Raw genomic sequence first — 27901 nt, forward strand, 5'->3', positions numbered from 1 at the left:
AAATGGCGCACACACCCTCCGACTATCCTCGCTCCCATTGGCTGGCTGACTTTGTTGGCGCGTTCGGATTGGCGACGGATAGCTTTTATTTTGATAGTCCGCGTCCGGTCGCAGGCACCCTCCAACTATCCTCGCTCCCATTGGCTGGCTGGCTTTGTTGGTGCGTTTTGATTGGCGACTGATAGCTTTTATTTTGATAGTCCGCGTTCCGGTCAGAGCTCAGGACTGAAACGCGCAAGAGGTCTTTCAAGCCAAGTAAGTTACATTTGTAATCGTTTACCTTTAATAATTTATCAGAGTAACCCAAATAGTCAACTATAGCATGTACAAGTGCGTTATACTTGTTGGTCCTTAGCAGCGTGTTGCTAACTAACAGTTAATTACTCAATATTTAGTCATTTCCATTTCTTGGTGCGTGTCTTGATGACAGAGTGAGGCCGTCATGATGGCTGACTGTGCTACACTTGACATGAGCAGTCAGCTCTGTGGACGAGAGGAACAGCGAGGAGAAGACTGTGTAGGAGGCCCAGAAAATGATGAGGGAGGTGGTTTGACGGAGGCTAAAAGAGAGGTGTTGGAAAGATGTCTCCATGCCCTCACACACGCCAAAAATGACAGCCACACGTTGGCGGCACTTCTATTGGTGAGGATCTCTCTCTCTCTCTCTCTCATCCATTTTTTTCCATATGACACGATTACACACTTATTACAAACACAAATAATACATTATACGCAGCTGTAGTTGTAATTGTCCCAAATAATAAACAAACCACACTCTAGATTAGGCACAGCTGCCCAATCTAATACAGTACAGAGGTGCTTTGGTTTTTGTAGGATTCATTCCAGTGTTTCCCACACATTCATTTATTTGTGGCGGCCCGCCACGAAAGAATTACGTCCGCCACAAATGGATTTTTCGGCTTTTGACTCGCTCGACCGCTCATAAAAGCAATGGGACTGTCTGTGAATGTTGCTTGTAGTTACAACTCCGCTGCAGTAGGTGGCAGTAGCCTACTATGCATTGTAACTTCGCCAATAGCACTTAATTCATTTCCGCACTATTAGCCGCACCTAAAAACCACAAATTTACTCAAAAGCTGACAGTGCGGCTTATAACCCGGTGCGCTTTATATATGGATTAATATTAAGATTCATTTTCATAAAGTTTCGGTCTCGCAACTACGGTAAACAGCCGCCATCTTTCCCCGTAGAAGAGGAAGTGCTTTTTCTTCTACGCAAGCAACCGTCAAGGTAAGCACCCGCCCCCATAGAACAGGAAGCGCTTCTTCTTCTACTGTAAGCAACCACCCGCCCCCATAGAAGAAGAAGAAGCGCGCGGATATTACGTTTCATTTCCTTTGTGTGTTTACATCTGTAAAGACCACAAAATGGCTCCTACTAAGCGACAGGTTTCCGGTTCATGAAAAGACGCAATCTCTCCATCCGCACACGGACTACTATTTCACAGCAACTGCCTAAAGACTTTCAAGAAAAGCTGGCTACTTTCCGTGCATATTGTAAAAACAAGATAGCTGAAAAAAAGATCCGGCCAGAGAACATTATCAACATGGACGAGGTTCCACTGACTTTTGATATTCCTGTGAACCGCACTGTGGATACAACGGGAGCACGTACGGTGAATATTCGCACCACAGGGAATGAGAAGTCATCCTTCACTGTGGTTCTAGCTTGCCATGCTAATGGCCAGAAACTTCCACCCATGGTGATATTCAAAAGGAAGACCTTGCCAAAAGAGACCTTTCCAGCCGGCGTCATCATAAAAGCTAACTCGAAGGGATGGATGGATGAAGAAAAGATGAGCGAGTGGTTAAGGTAAGTTTACGCGAAGAGGCCGGGTGGCTTTTTTCACGCAGCTCCGTCCATGTTGATATACGACTCCATGCGCGCCCACATCACGCTGGTTTTTAATATATTATTAAAGTTTGACTGACCTATCTGACTGTTTTTTTGACATTCCTTTAGCGCAGTTAGATGCGGCTTATAACACGGGGCGGCTTATAGGTGGACAAAGTTTTGAAATATGCCGTTCATTGAAGGCGCGGCTTATAACCCAGGGCGGCTTATGGTGCGGAAAATACGGTAGGTTATAGGTAGATCGCTCGCGGCTCGTCATATATTTAACGTTAATCCGCGATTTTACCGAGCGTTTCACTGACGGTGAGCAGCCTGACGCTGCTTCATTAACACCGCCGCTGTTTGACTCGGGGGCCGGGCAGACGCACGTAGTAACAGTCAAGTGTTTTCATACCGACAAACTAACGTGTCCAGGTTATAACCCTGTTGTCAATAAACACACGTGGACTGAAGCTAAATTGTCCACTGTCCACTGCAGCATGTGAATGCAATGAAAAGAATAAAATCTGAGCCAACCAGCTGTTAAAATGTTGTCCAGGTTAATGTTTTGGCCATTAAAGGTCCTTCATTTCAAGATTTCAACTGTGATCGGGCTTTAAACAGGTGGCTGACCTGTTCAGATGGGTGTAACTGCTACTGGTCAAATAATGTGAAATAGCATTTAATTTTACATGTATGCAATGCCATTTAAATGTAATTATAGATAATAATAATAATAAATACTGTGTAGTGTTGTAAATAGTCAACGGGAAGGATTTTAGTAAGATATAAGCCATGAGCACTACACAGCCAGAAAAAAACCTAGGCAGGACAAGTAAAAATATTGGGGCAAGTAGATTTGAGAAGTCGGGCAAGTACAAAAAAACCTTAACGTTGAACCCTGCATGTGTTGAGCTGCTGCCGCTTAAGGTAAGACGGCACTGTACATAGAGCGGTTCTGCTCGTTAGTAATAAATTATAATGTTGGATGTTCACTCCTTCACACAGATGAGTATAGAAAAATATTTTCAACGGCCGAAAAGGGCTCGACTTGGAGAGGAGGTAGGCCTACAGTCCGGACCACAGGTGTGACCTGTTCAGCAGCAGCAGGAGGAGGAGGAGGAGGTTGACTGACTGTGGCAGGACACCTCGGTCTCTGTTTCACTTCATGTTGCTGGTAAATAATATGGTTGTAGTAGTAGGCTAAAGTTAAATTATTTAGTATTCACTAATTAAAGGGGCAGAGCTTTAAGAGACATTTTAGCTTTTATATTTTATAAGATATATTTTTTGTAAGAACCACAATTAATAAATATATTTCAGTGAATCACTAATTGTTCAAATCTGTATATAAATATGTACATAAAATGTTGTAATTATATTCCAACTCCGCGTTCTTCTTGGTCATCGCCGCTGCTGCTGCCGCCGCCACCACCCACCCCCAGACCACACCACCACAAATAGATGCCTGTCCTGTGGGAAACACTGCATTCCATACAACAATCTAGTCCATTCCAGGAACCGAGTAAAGAATCCCACGCATTGGTCTTGTAGTTGATACACTGCATGAGTCCAACTGAGTTTGTAACGTGTCTTACTTCTAAAACGTGCTCTCTGTGGTTATTTGCTCATCAATAGTAGCATCACAAGGCTGGGGCCAAATTAAGTTGCAAGTGATAGCACTTTCACAAATTAGGTGGCAAACACTTGAATTTAAGCAAGTCCTAGCAAAGTACCATATTTTCCGGACCATAGGGCACATCGGATTATAAGGCGCACTGCCGATGAGCGGGTCTAGTCAGGTCTATTTTCGTACAAAAGGTGCACCGGAATTATAGGGCGCATTAAAGGGGTCATATATACATACTTGCCAACCCTCCCGATTTTCCCGGGAGACTCCCGAATTTCAGTGCCCGTCCCGAAAATCTCCCGGGGCAACCCTTCTCCCGAATTTGTCCCGATATCCGCCCGCACAACAATATTGGAGGCGTGCCTTAAAGGCACTGCCTTTTAGCGTCTTCTACAACCTGTCGTCACGTCCGCTTTTTCCTCCACATAAACAGCGTGCCAACCCAGTCACATAATATATGCGGCTTTTACACACACATGAGTGAATGCAAGGCATACTTGATCAACAGCCATACAGGTCACACTGAGGGTGGCCGTATATACAACTTTAACACTGTTACAAATATGCGCCACACTGTGAACCCACACCGAACAAGAATGACAAACCCATTTCAGGAGAACATCCGCACCGTAACACAACATAAACACATCAGAACAAATACCCAGAACCCCTTGCAGCACTAAATCTTCCGGGACGGTACAATATACACCCCCCGCTACCACCAAACCCCGAACCTCAACCCCCCCCCATCTCCCGAATTCGGAGGTCTCAAGGTTGCCAAGTATGCATATACATATATTTCTTCTAAATGTAAAACACTTCCTTGTGGTCTACATAACATGTAATGGTGGTTATTTGGTCAAAATGTTGCATAGATGATGTTTTACAGATCATCTTCAAGCCGCTTTCTGACAGTCGCTTCAGGATGCGCCGTTTTGTGGGCGGTCTTATTTACGCGGGTCACCTTAGACCGTGTCTTCTCCCCGTCATCTTTGTTGTAGCGGTGTAGCGTGCAAGGACGGGAGTGGAAGAAGTATCAAACGGTTTTAATGACATTCAGACTTTACTTCAATTAATAACGGAGCAGCATCTCCTCATCCGTGGCTCACTAGTGCAACAACACCGGAAATGTGTCCCGTGAAAAAACGTCCGACCGGAACGCTCTAATGACTAAAGTTCCTTGGGTGAATAATGTAAACTCATTATACCGGTATGTTTTAGCGCTTTCATGGCGAGTTTACTGACAGATATAAGTAAGAACTTTACGCTACTTTATATTAGAAATGGCAACAGCGGAGGATGAATGTCCCATTACAAGAAGATAGAGAAAAAGAAGAAGCTTATCGACTACGGTGTCATCACGGACTACAAAGGTGGATGTGCGCAAATTGTCAGGATTTATGCAGGTCCCAAATACAGATCAGAAGGTAAGAAAAGTTGCTTTTGCATAATATTGCGAATCAAAACGCTAGATAATGTCTTACCTTATACACACATCATAATAATACTCGTATGTTGAAGCACAGTACAATCCATTAAGCGGTGCGGCTTCGTAGCTTACCAAAGTCGTACTAAAACATTTTGATACATTTTTGAGTGCCGTGTGTAATGTTCTATATTTTCAATGGAACATATACAATTTTGGTGTTGTTTACCGTATTTTCCGCACCATAAGCCGCCCTGGGTTATAAGCCGCGCCTTCAATGAACGGCATATTTCAAAACTTTGTCCACCTATAAGCCGCCCCGTGTTATAAGCCGCATCTAACTGCGCTAAAGGAATGTCAAAAAAACAGTCAGATAGGTCAGTCAAACTTTAATAATATATTAAAAACCAGCGTGATGTGGGCGCGCATGGAGTCGTATATCAACATGGACGGAGCTGCGTGAAAAAAGCCACCCGGCCTCTTCGCGTAAACTTACCTTAACCACTCGCTCATCTTTTCTTCATCCATCCATCCCTTCGAGTTAGCTTTTATGATGACGCCGGCTGGAAAGGTCTCTTTTGGCAAGGTCTTCCTTTTGAATATCACCATGGGTGGAAGTTTCTGGCCATTAGCATGGCAAGCTAGAACCACAGTGAAGGATGACTTCTCATTCCCTGTGGTGCGAATATTCACCGTACGTGCTCCCGTTGTATCCACAGTGCGGTTCACAGGAATATCAAAAGTCAGTGGAACCTCGTCCATGTTGATAATGTTCTCTGGCCGGATCTTTTTTTCAGCTATCTTGTTTTTACAATATGCACGGAAAGTAGCCAGCTTTTCTTGAAAGTCTTTAGGCAGTTGCTGTGAAATAGTAGTCCGTGTGCGGATGGAGAGATTGCGTCTTTTCATGAACCGGAAACCTGTCGCTTAGTAGGAGCCATTTTGTGGTCTTTACAGATGTAAACACACAAAGGAAATGAAACGTAATATCCGCGCGCTTCTTCTTCTTCTTCTACGGGGGCGGGTGGTTGCTTACAGTAGAAGAAGAAGCGCTTCCTCTTCTATGGGGGCGGGTGCTTACCTTGGCGGTTGCTTGCGTAGAAGAAGAAGCACTTCCTCTTCTACGGGGAAAAAAGATGGCGGCTGTTTACCGTAGTTGCGAGACCGAAACTTTATGAAAATTAATCTTAATATTAATCCATATATAAAGCGCACCGGGTTATAAGCCGCACTGTCAGCTTTTGAGTAAATTTGTGGTTTTTAGGTGCGGCTAATAGTGCGGAAAATACGGTACTTGAGTCATATTGCAGTCTACATATATCTCATGTGTGACTGCCATCATATTGCAGTCAACACGTATCTCTTATGTTTGACTGGTCACACTTATCATTTCACCATGTACCAAATAAAATAGCTTCAAGGTCGGTAAGCACAACCAAAATAATTCCGTACATTAGGCGCACCGGGTTGTAAGGCGCACTGTCTAGTTTTGAGAAAATAAAAGGATTTTAAGTGCGCCTTATAGTCCGAAAAATACAGTACAAAGGTGGCGTCTGCATGGCCCTTTCTTCCCCAACAAGTCCTCAGTAAAGGCCAAAGTGATATTAAATGTTAATTCATACATTTCACGTGGCATTTATATGTATTTTACATTGTTCACTGCATATAAAACCTATATTTATCTTCTCTTAAAACTAGGCACGGGTACCAAATTTGGTACTTTTGTCAAATCAAAAGGTGCCGTATTTCTGTTGCTCTTGACATCACGTCTGGTTGCAAACACTTGGCAAGGAAACAATCACTCGAGCAGCACTTTGCGTGGACTCAGCCACACTGCCTCTTGGTAAAGTTGCAATTTTCAATGCCAACAAAGCAAGTATGTCTAGTGTGGTAGAAAACACGCAAACGTAAGATAAGACTCGCTTTTCCAAAATGCATTAGCTTAATGCTAATTTAGATTTAAATTAGACATGGTACTGATAAGCATTAGCTCCTTTACATTCATTTCAACACCTCCAAATTTGGTAATAAAACCTACTACTAAGATGCATGTTTGTTGAAGTTGTGTAGCGATATCGATTCCCAGGTGCTGGGAACTGGTACTGTATTGTTTCAAATGTGAAAGGTACTCATCCCTAATTAAGTGTTTTTTTGTATTTGTTTATTTGAAGGACAATGTGCAGTTACATTAAGAAGATGGCTGCAACAGATTTAGCACCATGCTAATTTCCATCTGTAGTCCTTTTATGGTGCATCTAACATCCACAATTAAAATTACACAGGTTTGAAAATACACAACAATATTTTATAGTCATATTTTTAGGTGTCTGGAGAATATTAATTGCATTAATTAAGGGGATAAATGTATTTAGTCTTCATTGCAACTTTTTGAAATGCACTACAAATAAAAACCAAGGGACCACTGTATCACGTTATACAAAAAAAAAAAAGAGTTACTATCTTTTGAACTGGCAGGATTTTAATATGAAGCTATTATTTACAGCGAGTATTTTCACCCGACCCATACATTTAAAATATAGTAAATATCAGACCTGCCAACATGTATGTTTGTCATACTATTGTACACATCACTGCTCTCCCAGTTGTATTGTTTCAGTTTTGAGTGCAGTCTCTAAATCCTAGATTACACTATGCCAGCTAGCTCTAGGTCAAGGTTGAATTATTTATGTAGCACAATTTTAGAAACCACCACTACTGCCCCATAGTGCTGTGGGGGGAAACATTACAATACATAGAAACAAGGCTATTTATACACAGCTAAATGAACCAAACAATAAAATAGTTATATAAAAAAAAGTAAGCAATATAAATAAAATATGGAATATCCATAAAAAAATAGTACAAAGCATGAATAAAAACAAGGTCCTTGTCACAGCATTAAAATACTGTGATTTACCTGCCTTTTTACCATATTACCTGCCGACTTGTTCCGAGTGCGTTTACCTTCGAACGCTTTCCCCGATTTCGGGTGAAGAAGGCTAACAAAAACGGGATTAACTCGCTGGAATATAAAGACAATATAACATATATCCATAAACGTGGATGCATATGCAAAAGTGCTATATATTTATCTGTACAGTAATCTATTTATTTATATCTGTACCTTATTGCTCTTTTATCCTGCACTACCATGAGCTAATGCAACAAAATGTCGTTCTTATTTGTACTGTAAAGTTCAAATTTGAATGACAATAAAAGGAAGTCTAAGTCTAACAAGCTCGATAGTCAACGAGAGCGGTCAACCCCAACAAAGAGCTGGAAGGATCAAGGCGTCGTCATAGAAGTATAATTAACAGCAATCTAGGTGGAGTGTAAGGTTTGGGAAAAAATTAATAAATGTTAAACATTCAGCCAGCAGCTCTGACAATGAATCCTTATTCAAAGTATTATGTGTTTACATTAAGGATGGGCAAATTTATATTGTTTATATTGTACAACTGTAGTGTACATGATGTATTAGGTACCGTATTTTACGGAGTATAAGTCGCTCCGGAGTATAAGTTGCACCGGCCAAAAATGCATAATAAAGGAAAAAAACATATAAGTCGCACCGGAGTATAAGTCGCATTTTTGGGGGAAATGTATTTGATAAAAGCCAACACCAAGAATAGTCATTTGAAAGGCAATTTAAAATAAATAAAGAATAGTGAACAACAGGCTGAATAAGTGTACGTTATATGAGGCATAAATAACCAACTGGTCTGTTAACGTAACATATTATGGTAAGAGTCATTCAAATAACTATAACATATAGAACATGCTATACGTTTACCAAACAATCTGTCACTCCTAATCGCTAAATCCCATGAAATCTTATACGTCTAGTCTCTTACGTAAATAATATTATTTGATATTTTACGGTAATGTGTTAATAATTTCACACATAAGTCGCTCCTGATTATAAGTCGCACCCCCGACCAAACTATGAAAAAAACTGCGACTTATAGTCCGAAAAATACGGCATCTGTAAAGTTTCTTCAAGATTGGCGGGTTTGAACATGATATCAATCTTTGTTTACGTCAATGTAAGGATTCTTGTGTGTTCTCTACCCCCAGATCACACGTTTGTGCCCAGCATGTCAATTGGACAAACCCACCTTGCGGCGCATATTTGAGGCGGTGGGTCTTAACCTTCCTGCTCGGCTGCTGGTGACCGCAGTGAAGGGCAGCGGGGAACCCAGCTTGCCCGCGCATGAGCTCCTGTCATTGGGTACGGCTCTGTTGTCTGCCCTGAGCACCGATCCGGGCATGGCCTCTCAGCCTCAGCTGCTCGCTACAGTCCCGTTACTGCTGGAAATCCTCGCACGTGGTCCAACGAGCCGTGAGCAGAGGGAGAAGGGTCCCGAGAGTCATCCTGGCGATGAGGCAAAAAAGGATAATGATGACGATGCCGCAAACGAGGCGCCTAAAGTAACCTCACCTCCAGCAAAGCTTGACGAGGCCATGGCTTCCGACTGCTACCAGGTGCTGACAGCTGTCCGCGCCTTACCCAGAGGTCCTGACCAGCTGTTGAGCCGGGGCGCCGTTCCCGCTCTCTGCCAGGCCGTGGAACAGAACCAGACCTTCAGCCAGAAGATGGGCATTCCCTTGCTGGGTTGCCTCCTCTCCGGTAAAACCAAAGAGAAAGCGTGGAGCAAACACTCCTCTGAACTGTTGAGTCTGCTAGTGACGATGTCCAAAGACTTCTGCACAGCCACGGGACAGACCAGGCTGGACATGTGCTCCCAATTGGTCCAATTCCTACCCCCAGTAGGAGTAACGGTAGAAAGGGAGACGCTAAGGGAAGTTGTGAGCCGATTGTGGGGGGAACTGCAACCCATGATGCAAGCTAAAATGACACCCAGACAGATCGGGCCAGTTTTAGTCCTCAGCGCATGTCTGCTTGATTTGTACGGATGGGAGCTGGCCGGACCACCAAAGTTCTGCTGCCTCCTGGTGAATCGGGCGTGCGTGGAGGTCAGGATGGGTTTGGAGGAACCCCCTGGCAGCGATCTGAGCCAAGAGCAGCAGGACACACTGACAGGTAGTTTGAATGGTATCTTACTTGACTGTCAATCTACATGAATGGCCTGTAGCTAACTTCAAACAGCTGCCTCCTCTCTGAGACGCTCGCTCATCGATACAATTGTGAAGCATCCCCTGGTCTTGGTTTAAAAGACCAATTCAGTATTTTTGACTTGAGGTTGTAAACCGAGAATCAAATTGAATTAAAATTGAAAGAAATATAGGTTGTATTCAGTCAAGTGACTTTTGAAAGGAAGTAAACAAAGTGGTGGGTCACCAAATCAACATAGCGACAGTGCAGCAAACAGTGCAAACTATCAGAGTACAGAAGGGCCATAGATCTTCCCCAATAAAAGCAGATACGAGCGAAAAATCAGATCCATATACATTATCAAAAAAAGATTTGGCGAGTGATCTCAAGAATTACAGTGGGGCAAAAAAGTATTTAGTCAGCCACCAATTGTGCAAGTTCTCCCACTTAGGTACACTTCAACTGTGAGAGACAGAATGTAAAAAAAAATCCAGGAATTCACATTGTAGGATTTTTAAAGAATTTATTTGTAAATTATGGTGGAAAATAAGTATTTGGTCAAGAACAAAAATTCAACTCAATATTTTGTAATATAACCTTTGTTGGCAATAACAGAGGTCAAATGATTACTATAGGTCTTTACCAGGTTTGCACACACAGTAGCTGGTATTTTGGCCCATTCCTCCACGCAGATCTTCTCGAGAGCAGTGATGTTTTGGGGCTGTCGCCGAGCAACACGGACTTTCAACTCCCTCCACAGATTTTCTTATTTTCCACCATAATTTACAAATAAATTCTTTAAAATTCCTACAATGTGAATTCCTGGATTTTTTTTTTCCACATTCTGTCTCTCACAGTTGAAGTGTACCTATGATGAAAATTACAGACCTCTGTCATAATTTTAAGTGGGAGAACTTACACAATCGGTGGCTGACTAAATACTTTTTTGCCCCACTGTATCTGTTGGTCGCGTTTCCAGACATGTCGAACTATCTGGTGTGCCAGACATCATTCTACATGCCAAAACAGATGAAAACTTGGAAAAACATCGAGGTCTACAACTTATTTGTTTGGCTGGGTCAAGGAAATGGGTATTAAGACTTTCCTGGATTAATATTTATTGTTTTTGCTCGGGTCAGGTTACGTTTCATGATTTAACTTCACGTCTACAGCCATGTCTGTTGTTGTTGCATGCGCTGTTTTACGAGTGTGTGGTTTTTGCCATCTTTATCAAAATATAACTATAGATGTCAACGTTGTGTGTGCGCTGAAAGCTTCATTTTATTGCTGCCTTTGGTAAAAGCTTAATTCTTTTAGGTTTTGCTCACATTTGCTTTCTTTTATTTAGACTTGAGTCGGTGCTTTACAAAACAGTTGGAGGAAAAATGCGTTTTAAGAACTCCATAACAAGACAAAATAAAAATAACATCAAAATAATACTTAAATGGGAAATACTAAACGTTAAAAGTATATCAAACAAACCTTTAACAAAGTGATCACTGCAAAACTTGTGCGCTCTTCTGAAGCGCGCCTGACTGTAGAAATAAATAAAAACAGCTATTGTGCACGTTCTTCAACACATTTTGTCATTCTGCAGGTTGTTACCGGATCATGGAGGCCGCGATAGAGCAGGCTTGCAGCTCGGCAGTCACGGCCACAACCGCACCGGCTCAGGGCAGCATCGCCAGCCTCAGTCTCCAGCAGAGCAGGCAGGTCCTTGGCGTGTTGGAGGAGGCCTTCTCGGCTTTAATGTACCACCTGCAGCAGGTGAGAGGAAATGTCCATTTATTTTTTATCTATTGATTTATTTACAGACGTCATTTTATATTACATTTAGGGATGTCCCGATCCGATATTTGGATCGGATCGGCCGCCGATATTTGCCCAAAAATGCGTATCGGCAAGGCATGGGAAAATGCCGATCCAGATCCAGTTTTTAAAAAAACTCCGGTCCGTGTTTTCCAACGCACGGCAAATCTATGCCACGCACAAAATCAAATAAAAAAATAAGCGCATAACAATTTTCGACACACGGACACGACAGAGAAAACAGTTTTCGTCATCATTGTTCAAATATTGTAACGTCTGTCGAGATGCTTATCTCCATTCGGTGCCACACGTCCACACCATCAAAATGCCGAGGCAAACATTTCCAGATCAACACCGTATGAAATAATTAGTGATTTTTTTAGTTGTGATTTCCTTCTCTGCATGAAAGTTTAAAAGTAGCATATATTAATGCAGTATGAAGAAGAATGTTTTAATGTAGACACATAGAATCATCATACTGCTGTGATTATATGCATCAAGTGTTCATTCAAGGCTAAGGCAAAATATCCACATATATATGGTGTATCGTGACATGGACTAAACATATCCACATATACAGGTAAAAGCCAGTAAATTAGAATATTTTGAAAAACTTGATTTATTTCTGTAATTGCATTCAAAAGGTGTAACTTGTACATTATATTTATTCATTGCACACAGACTGATGCATTCAAATGTTTATTTCATTTAATTTTGATGATTTGAAGTGGCAACAAATGAAAATCCAAAATTCCGTGTGTCACAAAATTAGAATATTACTTAAGGCTAATACAAAAAAGGGATTTTTAGAAATGTTGGCCAACTGAAAAGTATGAAAATGAAAAATATGAGCATGTACAATACTCAATACTTGGTTGGAGCTCCTTTTGCCTCAATTACTGCGTTAATGCGGCGTGGCATGGAGTCGATGAGTTTCTGGCACTGCTCAGGTGTTATGAGAGCCCAGGTTGCTCTGATAGTGGCCTTCAACTCTTCTGCGTTTTTGGGTCTGGCATTCTGCATCTTCCTTTTCACAATACCCCACAGATTTTCTATGGGGCTAAGGTCAGGGGAGTTGGCGGGCCAATTTAGAACAGAAATACCATCATGGTCCGTAAACCAGGCACGGGTAGATTTTGCGCTGTGTGCAGGCGCCAAGTCCTGTTGGAACTTGAAATCTCCATCTCCATAGAGCAGGTCAGCAGCAGGAAGCATGAAGTGCTCTAAAACTTACTGGTAGACGGCTGCGTTGACCCTGGATCTCAGGAAACAGAGTGGACCGACACCAGCAGATGACATGGCACCCCAAACCATCACCCAACCATGCAAATTTTGCATTTCCTTTGGAAATCGAGGTCCCAGAGTCTGGAGGAAGACAGGAGAGGCACAGGATCCACGTTGCCTGAAGTCTAGTGTAAAGTTTCCACCATCAGTGATGGTTTGGGGTGCCATGTCATCTGCTGGTGTCGGTCCACTCTGTTTCCTGAGATCCAGGGTCAACGCAGCCGTCTACCAGCAAGTTTTAGAGCACTTCATGCTTCCTGCTGCTGACCTGCTCTATGGAGATGGAGATTTCAAGTTCCAACAGGACTTGGCGCCTGCACACAGCGCAAAATCTACCCGTGCCTGGTTTACGGACCATGGTATTTCTGTTCTAAATTGTCCCGCCAACTCCCCTGACCTTAGCCCCATAGAAAATCTGTGGGGTATTGTGAAAAGGAAGATGCAGAATGCCAGACCCAAAAACGCAGAAGAGTTGAAGGCCACTATCAGAGCAACCTGGGCTCTCATAACACCTGAGCAGTGCCAGAAACTCATCGACTCCATGCCACGCCGCATTAACGCAGTAATTGAGGCAAAAGGAGCTCCAACCAAGTATTGAGTATTGTACATGCTCATATTTTTCATTTTCATACTTTTCAGTTGGCCAACATTTCTAAAAATCCCTTTTTTGTATTAGCCTTAAGTAATATTCTAATTTTGTGACACACGGAATTTTGGATTTTCATTTGTTGCCACTTCAAATCATCAAAATTAAATGAAATAAACATTTGAATGCATCAGTCTGTGTGCAATGAATAAATATAATGTACAAGTTACACCTTTTGAATGCAATTACTGAAATAAATCAAGTTTTTCAAAATATTCTAATTTACTGGCTTTTACCTGTATATGGTGTATCGTGACATGGACTAAACATATCCACATATATATGGTGTATCGTGACATGGCCTTAAAATATCGCAATATTAAAAAAAGGCCATATCGCCCAGCCCTAGTTCAATGATGCCATTTCTGTTTGTCATGTATAATTTTGTCTATTTTGTGTTTATCCTTGAATAAACAGGTCAGTTTCTTGTTACCAACCATCGTGTATTATTCAAACTCCCCTAATTCAGCTGGCTAGTTGTTATCAAGAGTACTAAAACCCTTTTCAACATGATTCTGACAACTAAGTAGGCTAAATAACTTTAAACTTCAATACATGCTCGGATAGGCCAGTATCGGTCAGTATCGGTATCGGATCGGAAGTGCAAAAACAATATCGGTATCGGATCGGAAGTGCAAAAACCTGGATCGGGACATCCCTAATTACATTTCTGTTTATTTTGCTAATATCAGAGTCCGTTCTGCAAAAAAGTAATTCCTAGAAGCGTACAGTTTATCATATAATATAATATACAAAATACAGTACAATACAATTCATTTCAAAATCTACCCACCCATTTACAATTTCATACCAATCTATCAAAAGGTTGACATTTGTAAAAACGGAATCTTTAAATCCACCAAATCAGTCTCGATATCCTATTATTCAAATTTGATTAAAAAGTTGCATCTTGAAGATTTGCCATAATCTTATCAGACATACAGAGACCAGAATTATGCGACTAATGTCAAATCCTCAGCCATGAGGGGTGTGCTAAATATACTAAGCATAACGTAGCAAAAATGTTTGGTTAAAACGCTTTATATATGACGTGTATAAACTAATGCTAGACAATGCATTCAGCCTTTACTAAGATAATGATGCTCAGGTTTGATTAGGATGGAATTAATCGAACAATGTTATTGTGTAGTTTGCTAGTTATAAAGTGCAGTTTCTAATATTTCATCGCTAAATAAGGCATCCAAAAGTGTGCCATCTCACCATATGTAAATGTTTGGGAAAATGATGGTAAAAATTGCAGAGTTGAAATGCAAAGTTAGCTAACTACTAAAAGAATGGATGCAATGTATCAGCAACAAATGGCTTATTAGTGTTTGTTGTCCTATAAAAATCCTTTATTTATTTATATATATATATATATATATATATATATATATTATATAAGGGCTGCAACAACTAATCAATTATAAAAAATAGTTGGTGATTAATTTAGTCATCGATTCGTTGGATCTATGCTATGCGCATGCGCAGAGGCTACTTAAAAAATAAAAAATAAAGTTTATAAACCTTTATTTATAAACTGCAACATTTACAAACAGCTGAAAACAATAATCAAAATAAGTATGGTGCCAGAATGCTGTTTTTTTTTTCAATAAAATACCGGAAAAGATAGAAATGTAGTTTGTCTCTTTTATCCGATTATTAATCGATTAATCAAAGTAATAACCGACAGATTGATCGATTATCAAATTAGTTGTTAGCTGCATCCCTAATATATATATATATATATATATATATATGTATGTATGTATGTATGTATGTATGTATGTATGTATATATAATCTCAGCTGCATTTTTACAATGTTTTTTGCAAATATTTCTTGTTTATTCATTGTTTTTGTTAACAAATCCATTTTTGTTTGATTTCATAACAAGACACTCCTTTCTCCATAAATATAAACCCAATTTCGCATTACTTAACATAAATGTTTAGTTTTTTCACAGAATCTTGCCAGCTTTTATTGTTCATTTCTGGCATTGTCAAACAGACATCATTACTTTCTTGTCCAAATCATTTGTGGGTGCAGCTCTGCATGTAATAAATCTACTTCTACTGGAGCTCAGTTGGAATGAGGAAGGCTCTAAGCACTGACCACTCATTTCCTGTCAGGGCTTATTAATCAGTACTTTTATGTGTACGTCTTATCTGAATCTTCTCCCTCTTTTCCTGTTTTTCAAGGTGGACCCGAGCCGCTATGGCGAGCCTTTCATTTTCGCCACATTCCGCTGCCTGTGCTCATGGCTGGCTGAGGAGACTTCCTGTCTGAAGGAGGAAGTGACCAAGCTGCTGCCGGTCCTCATTGGCTACTCGCGGAGCCACCTGCTGGTCGAGAGCTCCGACCAGGGCCTCGCCGACTGGATGGATGAAATGACGGTTGCTGGTGCCAGTGGGGCGTGGACGGGCAAAGAGGCGCTCAGGTATGAAAAGACTGAGCTTGTTTAGTTTTGACATTTCTAACAGAAGAAACCTTTCCAGGTACCTCCTGCCAGCTCTGTGTCACCTGTCTGCGGAGGAAGGTCCCCGAAAGGTGCTGCTCACCCTCGACACGCCAGCCTTGTTGGCCAACTACCTGTCGCACGGCTTCGCTTCCTTAAAGGGGAAAACCGCAGTGAGGGACCCCAGCATGGAGACGGCCTGCTCGACCCTCCTTAATTTTTCCGTCACTGAGCCTGAAAGAGTCAGGTAGCCGCTTTTCACCAAAGTAACATAATGCTGCTTGCCTGGCAGTTTTATAGTGTCTCTTGTTTTGTTTTCCAGGAAAGACCAACATTTCAGAACTCTGGAAAAGCACTTAAGTGAAGCCCTTCCTGTTTTGGTGCATAAACCAAGCCTCCTTGTCCTCGCAGCTAATTACTGCACTTTGGGTTTGATGATTGGCAGGCTGAAATCAGCTGGGACAGGTAAAATAGTTTTAGTCGGACTATGGCGTCACATTAGTGCCAAAAATCAGAGCGCATAAAAACTGTTATCGCGCGCTGATTCTCCACTTTGTGCGCGCGCGACACCCTTTTGCGCGCGCACGGTGCCTTTTTGCGCGCTCTCTGTGTACTCCTGGCATCTCTCCTCGCGCTCTCATGTTTCTTTTTGGCACTTTGGGGGCGGGTATGCTTAGACGGCCCCTTCTTTCTGATTGGTCAGGCGAAAAATGCTGAAAAATGCTCAGAGCCAATCAGAAGTATAGCAGGGCGGGTTATCGTCAATATGTATCAAGATTTACGGAGGAAGAAGTGGATAAAAAAAATGTCGCGCGCTGATGAAGGTTATTTCATACCACATAAACACAATACAGGGTAATGCAAAATGTGACCCAAATAAATAATAAGACAACAAACACCATAATCACATCTTTCAGCCAGAACTGGTCCACCAGCAATAACATTATTTTATATTTTCACTTCTTCTTGAACATTTGTTTTCTAATTTATGGAATTTCTTTTGATTCAGCCATAAAATTAATGAAATAATCTTTGAATTTTGTTTTTAAAATGTTAAAAATAGCTTTTAATAATGTATTCCGAAACAGTTTAAAATAATCAGAGAACTGACTAACACTGACCCTACACAACTATGTTGCACAATCAAGTCATTTTTTTTTTTAAAGCGAAAGAGGTCATTTCAACAGGTACAGCATCCTATGTCATATCTACATGTAATAAGATTTGTAACAAGGCAAACCGTTTGTAAATTGGTCGAAAATCGAGCAAGTTGTGGTAATTTAATTAGTACATGTACCATTGACATCAATGTAATGATTGAGGCTAGATGTCCGAGGTAAGATGGCTACAACGTTGCTACGCTGGAGAATGATTGGTCATATGAAAAATGCTCACAGCCAATCAGAAAGAAGGGGCCGTCTAAGCATACCCGCCCCCAAAGTGCCAAAAAGAAACATGAGAGCGCGAGGAGAGATGCCAGGAGTACACAGAGAGCGCGCAGAAAGGTGTCGCGCGCGTGCAAAAAGGCACCATGCGCGCGCAAAAGGGTGTCGCGCGCGCACAAAGTGGAGAATCAGCGCGCGATAACAGTTTTTATGCGCTCGGATTTTTGGCACTAATGTGACGCCGTCTAATCTTCAAGGGGAACTGCACTTATTTTTTGGAATTTTGCCTATCGTTCACAATCATTATGAAAGATATGATGACAAATGTATATATTTTTTGATACATTGTAACTCGTGAATAAAAGTCAATGGGGGGGTCTTCTATTCCGCCCATAAAACCCGATAATAACAATACTCTATCTACATTTCGTGAATTGAGTATTAATCAAGTATTAGATGTATTAAGTCAGGTTAGGTTTGACTCAGGGGAAAAGGAGGCCCTTGCCATGCATAGTCCCTTGAGAAGTCTGCTGCTCAACACCAAGCAACTCATGATTAATTGGGATTGACGCAAGCCCTGGGCCGATCACCCTGTGGCTGGCCACCCCTGGAGAGGGCGTCTAGTGATAAGGCCGAAACGCCCAGTGACCCAGGGGCACACTACTGATGATGCGTCCAAATTGCAAAGCACCCATCCACCATTCCACCAGTCATCACCAAACACTAGGGATGTACCGATCCAGGTTTTTGCACTTCCGATCCGATACCGATATTGTTTTTGCACTTCCGATCCGATACCGATACTGACCTATCTGAGCATGTATTAAAGTTTAAAGTTATTTAGCCTACTTAGTTGTCAGAATCATGTTGAAAAGGGTTTTAGTACTCTTGATAACAACTAGCCAGCTGAATTAGGGGAGTTTGAATAATACACAATGGTTGGTAACAAGAAACTGACCTGTTTATTCAAGGATAAACACAAAATAGACAAAATTATACATGACAAACAGAAATGGCATCATTGAACTAGGGCTGGGCGATATGGCCTTTTTTTTAATACTGCGATATTTTAAGGCCATGTCACGATACACCATATATATGTGGATATTTTGCCTTAGCCTTGAATGAACACTTGATGCATATAATCACAGCAGTATGATGATTCTATGTGTCTACATTAAAACATTCTTCTTCATACTGCATACCTGCCAACTTTTAAAATCAGAAAAACCTAGTAGCCAGGGTCCAGGGGCCGCAGGCCCCGGTAGGTCCAGGACAAAGTCCTGGTGGGGGGTTCAGGCTTCGCCCCCCGACGCAAAATGATTATTAGCATTCAGACAGGTTAAAATGTTGCTAAAACCATCACTTTTCTATCAGTCACAGTGACGTTTCCACTTGTATCGCTAGCAACGGCATTAGACTTGTGTTCTTTTGTCCCAACGTGGTCTTTTACATCGCTAATTCCTCCGTGTCCGATCGAAAAATCTTGTCTGCACAAGGTGCAATTCGCGTAGTTTTCACCCTTTTTGGAACGGATAATTATTCCCGGATAGGCTTTTGAATATTCTTCACGGAATGACTGCAGTTTTCTTTTCGGTTTAAGACTCGTTTGCGATTTCATGATCGTTCGCTCGTTTGGAAACAATGGCAACTGGTGCCTCGTGCTTGGCAGCGGTGCTATAAATAGCCTCGCGCATGGCATTCGGAATGGCTCGATAGGAAGTTACGGGAAGCAGTGTCGATTGTCATTGTTGTTACGCGATTTCATGAATAAAACTTTAAAAAATATATATTTTTTTTAATTAATGAAAAACCGTATTTTTTATCACTGCAACCGTAACCCGGAATAGGTTGATGAAAACCGGAGTAGTTGGCAGGTATGATACTGCATTAATATATGCTACTTTTAAACTTTCATGCAGAGAAGGAAATCACAACTAAAAAAATCACTATTTTTTCATTCGGTGTTGATCTGGAAATGTTTGCCTCTGCATTTTGATGGTGTGGACGTGTGGCACCGAACGGAGATAAGCGTCTCTGCAGACGTTACAATATTTGAACAATGATGCATCACAGCTAACGTTAGCCATGCTGCTACCTCTCTGCTGGGAGAGGGCGTATACGTATGTGACGTATGACGTGACAGTATGTGACATGTGTAAGAAGGTGCGCTCGCTGTCTGTGAGAGGGAGACACAGGAAAGAGTGAGAAGAGCCTGTCGTGTAATGCCAGCAGCTAAAAGCAACTGCGTGAGAATCCACAGACCTGTGGATGTGTTGAAGGTGTGCTGGAAAATGCGGAACGGAAATTAGGGAGCAGCAGAAAAGTGGAATGTATTATTTAAATCGGTGCGTTGGAAAACACGGACCGGAGTTTTTTGTTTTTTTTTAAACTGGATCTGGATCGGCATTTTCCCATGTCTTGCCGATACGCATTTTTTGGCAAATATCGGCGGCCGATCCGATCCAAATATCGGATCGGGACATCCCTACCAAACACTCTCAAGTATGTGCCAGCACAAAGGAATTTACAACTTATCCTGTGTTTTGTAAACAGTGATATTGTTGTTATAAGCGCTAACGCAGACAAAGTATAGCGGCGCCGCTATAGTTTGGTCCGCTGCTTTCTCGTCAAACTTTATTATAGATCATACTGTAAATCATGCATCTCACCTGGGTAGTAGAAGAACAAGGACGTATTCCGACAAGTTGGTACACTTAGACTTGGAAATGGTGAGAACGACACAAAAAGACACTTGGTTCTACCCCCCCTTTTTCTTTGCGAGTATTATGAGTCATTCTTCATCTAAATGGGAATATATGAAGAGCCTAGTAGTCGGCATCCCAGTGAGAGCAGACATCGTGCTTAAAATGATCAAAATATTAAAAGTTATTATAAATGTACCTGTTACTACATCACATCTATACTTACACCATGTATAGAAAACCTTCATGGAGGTGGTTGGATGTTTTTTAAGGTCTCCATTGTAAGCAGGCATTTATTTAATAGTTGGAATGCATTAAAAAAAAAACATGTATTTCATAAGAAATGTGAATAAGCAAAAAAAAAAAATGCAGTTCCCCTTTAACTAAGACTTGTATTTACATACATACACACTGTGTGTGATTGCCATCCTCTTGGATAGGTTCAGGAAGTAGCTCTTGATTTTCTGTCAAACAGTTTTTCCACACACACCCTGAATTGAAATACTATTAAGAACCTGATATTTATTATTTTTATATATTTCCTGGTCAGCCTTTCTTATTAACAGCTGAATGTGTGTATATAATTTATGTGTGTGTATATATATATATATATATATATATATATATATTAGAGATGCGCGGATAGGCAATTATTTCATCCGCAACCGCATCAGAAAGTCGTCAACCATCCGCCATCCACCTGTTTCTAACATTTGATCAGAACCGCACCCGCCCGTTGTTATATATCTAATATAGACGATGCAAGGCATTAGTGAGGTTATAAAGCTTTTGCCTGTTAAAGAAAGGAGACTGATCCAATGCAGCACAGACATTCGCGTGCCACGCTGTCACGACCCAGACGCACACCAGTGCGCAATCATATGGGAGCTGCGCTGAGCGCACCTCCAAGCGCATCTCGCTGCCGGCGACGGCCGGGTATGGGCCCGACGCTCCAGCGCCATCCATTTTCAGGGCTAGTTGATTCGGCAGGTGGGTTGTTACACACTCCTTAGCGGGTTCCAACTTCCATGGCCACCGTCCTGCTGTCTATATCAACCAGGGTGAGCCCCACCCCTTTCGTGAGCGCACTGCGCGCGGAGTGACCCCTGTTACAAGCCCCCGGCCACGGGGGTGGCGGGCAGGTAAGCTGCTTACCTGCTGCGCGTGACGCCGGCCGCGGCGAAGGCGGACGAGGCGGGGTGTCGGTGCGGTGGGCGCGGTGGTGACCCTGGACGTTCGTCGGGCCCTTCTCGCGGATCGCCTCAGCTACGGCTCCCGGTGGGGCCCTCGGGGGAAGGGGCCTCGGTCCCGGACCCCGGCGAGGCGTCCCTTCTCCGCTCCGTAAAAGTGTCCATCTCTTTTTTTTTTTTTCTTCTGTTGTAGCATATGCAGCAGGTGCCTGCTCGTTTTTCGTATGTGGGTAACAACATTTAACTATGTATAATATATTTCCGAATTGGTTTAACTGCCACCCGCCTGAATCTATTTAAAATCTAATTTTTTTTAATTTCAACTGCCCGACCCGACCCGACCCGCGGATAAAATCTAATTTTTTTTAATTTCATCCGCCCGATCCGCGGATAATCCGTGGTTGTGCCCGCAAACCGCGCATCTCTAATATATATATATATATATATATGTATATATATATATATATATATGAGACCCAACAGCTCATAATTTTCATAAGTAAGCATTAAATGTGTACATTTATTACTTTCAGTGCTTGAAATCCTGAACAATTTTAGATCTGCTGATATAAAGTTTAGTTTTTTTTTAATGTTTTATGGCTTATTTGTCAACACATAGGTGTCTATGAATGTTCTTATGAGAACAGTCCAGCTGCGATCGATGGAATGCCCTGAGGTCAACACAGACGGTTGCATGCATTTCTGCACAAATGCACACAATATATTCATATTTGCACACAACGAAAACAACAATAATAATATGGCCGATTAGGTGAAATGAAACTTGAGTTTGAGCCTTAATGCAAATCGTATTGGCACGTCACAAACGTTTGAATCGCGTCATGCAGAGTCGTGTAGTTGTGTCAAATGCACAACTTCACTGACACAAATGGACACATTAGATGTGTTCTTTTCCACGTTCACACAAGTCTTTTAAATATATCCAAACTGCCCAACATCATTGTCATTGCATTTCAGCAGTTTAACTAATTTACTATTATCAAAGCTCAGAGAATTATGCATAGTTGTCCTGTGTCGCCATCTCGTGGTTAAGGGGTGCAATTAACTAAAAAAAATATTTTGTTTATATAACGACAAGAATTAAATCATTCGGTTCTCGTGGAAAAAATATTGTAAAACCAAAATTAGTCTGTTTTAAAAATAGCAGTTTTAATGGATGTCAATAGGGCTGAAAGAGGTATTTAAGTATGTGTGTATACTTTTTTTTGCATTAAAAAAACATTGCAATTTTAAAGAAAAACTGGCTACATTTCAGGCCGCTAACCTTCAAATTGAACAATCTGTGACATACTGTAAGGAACTCTTCATATGTCTGTTTCGGGCCACAATGTTTACAAAGGTTAAGATCAAACCTCTAATTGTTAGCCAAATATGGCATTTAATGATTGATCCAGGTAAGAGATGTCCGATATCGGGGTGCCGATAAATGCTTTAAAATGTAATATCGGAAATTATCGGTATCGGTTTCAAAAAGTAAAATGTATGACTTTTTAAAACGCCACTGTGTACATGGACGTAGGGAGAAGTACAAAGCGCCAATACACCTTAAAGGCACTGCCTTTGCGTGCCGGCCCAGTCACATAATATCTACGGCTATTCAAACACACAAGGGAATGCAAGGCATACTTGCCAACCCTCCCGAATTTTCCGGGAGACTCCCGAAATTCAGCACCTCTCCCGAAAACCTCCCGGGACAAATATTCTCCCGAAAATCTCCCGATTTTCAGCCGGAGCTGGAGGCCACGCCCCCTCCAGCTTCTTGCGGACCTGAGTGAGGACAGCTTTTTTTTTTTATGACAGGAGGACAACAGGGTGACAAGAACTAACTCATCCAGACTAGAGATACATTGTATTATTATGTTTATCTTACCTAAAAATAAATATATTTATTAATTACAAAAAAAACTAAATAAATTTGTACTATATTTTGCTAAAAACTTTAAAATTAATTGTGTTTTTATTTTTATTCTTTCAGACTCTTTATTACATCCAGCCATAGAATTATACATTAAAATAAACATATATGAAATCATTAATTTTAAATGATCGTAATAATTCATTTAAAATGACCATATTTAATTATTAAAATAATTGCTTGTTTATCAACAACTTTAGCATTTTATTCATTACATTTTGAAGCTCTCAGAAGCCAAGTTCTATTATATCCTTAAGATTTATTTATGCAAGTTTGAAGTATCAATTATCTAAACACAGTTTTGTTTGCATATTTTCAGGATGTAGATATATATATATATGTATGTCAATATACACCTCCCCCTCTTAACCACGCCCCCGCCCACAACCACGCCCCAGTCCCACCCCGACCACGCCCGCCACCCCCACCCCCATATATATATATATATATATGAAATACTTGACTTGGTCTGCGATGAGGTGGCGACTTGTCCAGGGTGTACCCCGCCTTCCGCCCGATTGTAGCTGAGATAGGCTCCAGCGCCCCCCGCGACCCCAAAAGGGAATAAGCGGTAGAAAATGGATGGATGGATGGATACTTGACTTGGTGAATTCTAGCTGTCAATATACACCTCCCCTCTTAACCACGCCCCCGCCCCCCACCCCCAGCCCCCACCTCCCGAAATCGGAGGTCTCAAGGTTTGCAAGTATGATGCAAGGCATACTTGGTCAACAGCCATACAGGTCACACTGAGGGTGGCCATATAAACAACTTTAACACTGTTACAAATATGCGCCACACTGTGAACCCACACCAAACAAGAATGACAAACACATTTCGGGAGAACATCCGCACCGTAACACAACATAAATACAAATACCCAGAACCCCTTGCAGCACTAATTCTTCCGGGACGCTACAATATACACCACCCGGTACACCTATCCCCCCACCTCCTCATGTCCCAAATTCCAAGCTGCTGTTTTGAGGCATGTTAAAAAAAAATGCACTTTGTGACTTCAATAATAAATATGGCAGTGCCATGTTGGCATTTTTTTTTCCATAACTTGAGTTGATCTATTTTGGAACACCTTGTTACATTGTTTAATGCATCACAACAAAATTAAGCATAAAAATGTGTTATTTCCACAACTGCATATATTTGATATCGGAATTGGTAATTAAGAGTTGGACAATATCGGATATCGGCAAAAAAGCCATTTTAATCATCATTCATCTCTAATTGCAATTTTAAAGAAAAACTGGCTACATTTCAGGCTGCTAACCTTAAAATTGAACAATCTGTCACATACTGTAAGGAACACTTCATATGTCTGTTTCAGGCCACAATGTTTACAAAGGTTAAGATCAAACCTCTAATTGTTAGCCAAATATGGCATTTAATGATTGATCCAGATGTTTTCCTATTCATCAGATTTGTTCATGCAATTTTTTTTTTTAAATGTATTGAATGTGTGCTGGTTCTTTTAGAATGGATTAGTTGCCTACTGCGGGACATTATTAGAATTGACGTTTTCTTTGTGCCTGGTGCATCTTCTCTGAGAATGAAAACAACTTGCAGTACGGTAGAGATGCGCGGTTTGCGGACACAACCGCGGAGTCCGCGGATGATCCGCGGGTCGGGCGGTTGAAATAAAATAAAATTAGATTTTATCCGCGGGTCGGGTCGGGCGGTTGAAATAAAAAAAAATTAGATTTTAAATAGATTCAGGCGGGTGGCAGTTAAACCAATTCAGAAATATATATACATACCGTATTTTCCGCACTATAAGGCGCACCTAAAAACCACAATTTTTCTCAAAAGCTGACAGTGCGCCTTATAACCCGGTGCGCTTTATTACGATTCATTTTCATAAAGTTTCGGTCTCGCAACTTCGGTAAACAGCCGCCATCTTTTTTCCCGGTAGAACAGGAAGCGCTTCTTCTTCTACGCAAGCAACCGCCAAGGAAAGCACCCGCCCCCATAGAACAGGAAGCGCTTCACCCGCCCCCATAGAACAGGAAGCGCTTCACCCGCCCCCGGAAGAAGAAGAAAAAACGCGCGGATATCACCGTACGTTTCATTTCCTGTTTACATCTGTAAAGACCACAAAATGGCTCCTACAAAGGACAAGGATCCGGTTCATAAAAAGACGCAATCTCTCCATCCGCACACGGATTACTACCGTATTTCACAGCAACTGATATTCCTGTGAACTGCACTGTGGAACGGGAGCACGTACGGTGAATATTCGCACCACAGAGAATGAGAAGTCATCCTTCACTGTGGTTCTAGCTTGCCATGCTAACTTCCACTCATGGTGATATTCAAAAGGAAGACCTTGCCAAAAGAGACCTTTCCAGCCGGCGTCATCATAAAAGCTAACTCGAAGGGATGGATGGATGAAGAAAAGATGAGCGAGTGGTTAAGGGAAGTTTACGCGAAGAGGCCGGGTGGCTTTTTTCACACAGCTCCGAAGGCGAACACACCTTCACTAAGACGGGCAGATAGCGCCGGTCGACATACGCCAACATCTGCCAGTGGATCGTAAATGCCTGGGCAGATAGTTTCGGTCACAACTGTGGTCCGAGCTTTCCGGAAGGCAGGATTCACAGAACTGCTGCACAACAACAGCGACACTGAATCCGATGACTTCGACGAGGCGGAGCCGGCCATTTTTGGATCCCACGCTTGCGCAACTTTTCAATTCGGACACCGAAGACGAAGAATTCGAAGGATTTACGAATGAAGAATAACTTCAGAAGGTGAGCGCTATGTTTATTTTGTGTGTTGTGACATTAACGTTCGAGCAACATTATGTTGCTATTTATTGCTCTACACCATTTTGAATTTTACTATGTTTGTGATTGCACATTTGCGTACATTTTGGGACAGAGTTGTTAGAACGCTGGTTTTCAATATATTATTAAAGTTTGACTGAACTATCTGACTGTTTTTTTGACATTCACTTTAGCGCAGCGTTTTTTTGACATTCACTTTAGCGCAGCGTAGGCGCGGCTTATAGTCCGGGGCGGCTTATTGGTGGACAAAATTATGAAATATGTAATTCATAGAAGGTGCGGCTAATAATCCGGTGCGCCTTATAGTGCGGAAAATACGGTAGTTAAATGTTGTTACCCACATACGAAAAACGAGCAGGCACCTGCAGCATATGCCACAACAAAAGAAGAAAAAAAAAAAGAGATGGCAACGCCGGCAGCAAACGTGGTACGCGACAAACTAAAAAAGGGAATACTAAAGACCAGGGGGAAAAAAGGCCAGAAAAGTTCAGCGTGGACTCGTTTTTATGAGGTTGTAAATCAGGATGATAGTAATGCTGGCTACGTGATTTGCAAGAGCTGCGACGCTGTTTATGTCTACGACAGTCACAAAACCGGGACATCTAACATGGTGCATCACATTTGTGCAAAACCCCGAACCTCCACAAACACCCTGAGCATGAGCAGTTTCGTCCGCCGTGATCCCAGAAGAGTGCCAAACAAGATAGAACGCAGCTGCCTGCAGCAGTTTGAGTGGCGCGAGCGCGCTTGGAGGTGCGCTCAGCGCGCCTCCCAGATGATTGCTCACTGGTGTGCGTCTGGGCCGTGACAGCGTGGCACGCATTGAATGTCTCTGCTGCATTGGATCAGTCTCCTTTAACAGGCAAAAGCTTTATAACCTCACTAATGCCTTGCATCGTCTATATTAGATATATAACAACGGGCGGGTGGCGGATGGGTGCGGTTTTGATTAAATGTTAGTTCGGGTGGATGGCGGATGGTTGACGACTTTTGTGATGCGGTTGCGGATGAAATAATTGCCTATCCGCGCATCTCTACAGTACGGCCAGTAATAAATGTTGAATATTCTACCTTTTCTCTCCTTGTTCAGCTGAAGCCGGTCAAAGCCGCTTCTTCTCCACTGCCCTCCGCTTCCTCCTCAGCGCTCTGGACTCAAAGCCCAGCCCAGGACCGGTCAAGGTGAGCCCCGCCTGGGAGAACAGCTGGGACGAGGTCGCGGAACTCTGGAGGTTGGGCGTTCAGGCCCTGGGGGGCTGCGTGCGCGCTCAGCCTTGGGTCAAGGCGCTGGTCCGAGAGGAAGGTTGGCTGAGAAACACGCTGGGCATGCTGGAGTCGTGTAGCGCGCTGCCGGACCAGCACACGCAGGAGGCGCTGGAGGAGGCTCTGTGTGCTGTGGCGGACCAGTGCCCGCTCTGCAAACAGGACATTGGAGATGCCATGAGGAGGTGTGAGAAAGGAGCTCTGAGCTGCATGAGGAAACTGAAGAAGGCTGTGGGAGTAAAATAAGCTTCTTGAAATAAAATGAGCAATCCTCAATCCATACGTGTTGTACCAAATATTAATTACGCACGTCTAATAATATAACTTTTAATAAAGAATTATTTTCTTATGGAACATTAACCCTGGCTATGTCTGTTGTGTCCAAATATTTGTACAGCAAGGACCGCATACATCAGGGATGTCAAGCTCGTTTTCATTGAGGGCCACATGGCAGTTATGGCT

The 27901-nt window shown here is 42.1% G+C and overlaps 1 protein-coding gene across 1 annotated transcript; it reads left to right on the forward strand.

The window, feature by feature from the left end:
- The first annotated feature begins 119 nt into the window (after window positions 1–119).
- Window positions 120–27799, forward strand: ncdn (neurochondrin). The gene is made up of 8 exons (XM_061983169.2): window positions 120–255; window positions 431–643; window positions 8988–9954; window positions 11564–11733; window positions 15906–16144; window positions 16203–16409; window positions 16485–16627; window positions 27270–27799. Exons 2-8 carry the CDS (start codon window positions 443–445, stop codon window positions 27683–27685), a joined length of 2343 nt encoding a protein of 780 aa, XP_061839153.1. The 5' UTR covers window positions 120–255; window positions 431–442; the 3' UTR covers window positions 27686–27799.
- Window positions 27800–27901: the final 102 nt, after the last annotated feature.

Source organism: Nerophis lumbriciformis, linkage group LG21 (genome assembly GCF_033978685.3).
Source record: "Nerophis lumbriciformis linkage group LG21, RoL_Nlum_v2.1, whole genome shotgun sequence".
Lineage (NCBI taxonomy): Eukaryota > Metazoa > Chordata > Actinopteri > Syngnathiformes > Syngnathidae > Nerophis > Nerophis lumbriciformis.

Coding starts and splice junctions, on each gene's coding strand:
- ncdn (XM_061983169.2), top strand. CDS start 443: ATGATGGCTGACTGTGCTACACTTGACATGAGCAGTCAGCTCTGTGGA. Junction 644..8,987: donor CGTTGGCGGCACTTCTATTG/GTGAGGATCTCT, acceptor CTCTACCCCCAG/ATCACACGTTTGTGCCCAGC. Junction 16,410..16,484: donor ACTGAGCCTGAAAGAGTCAG/GTAGCCGCTTTT, acceptor TTTGTTTTCCAG/GAAAGACCAACATTTCAGAA.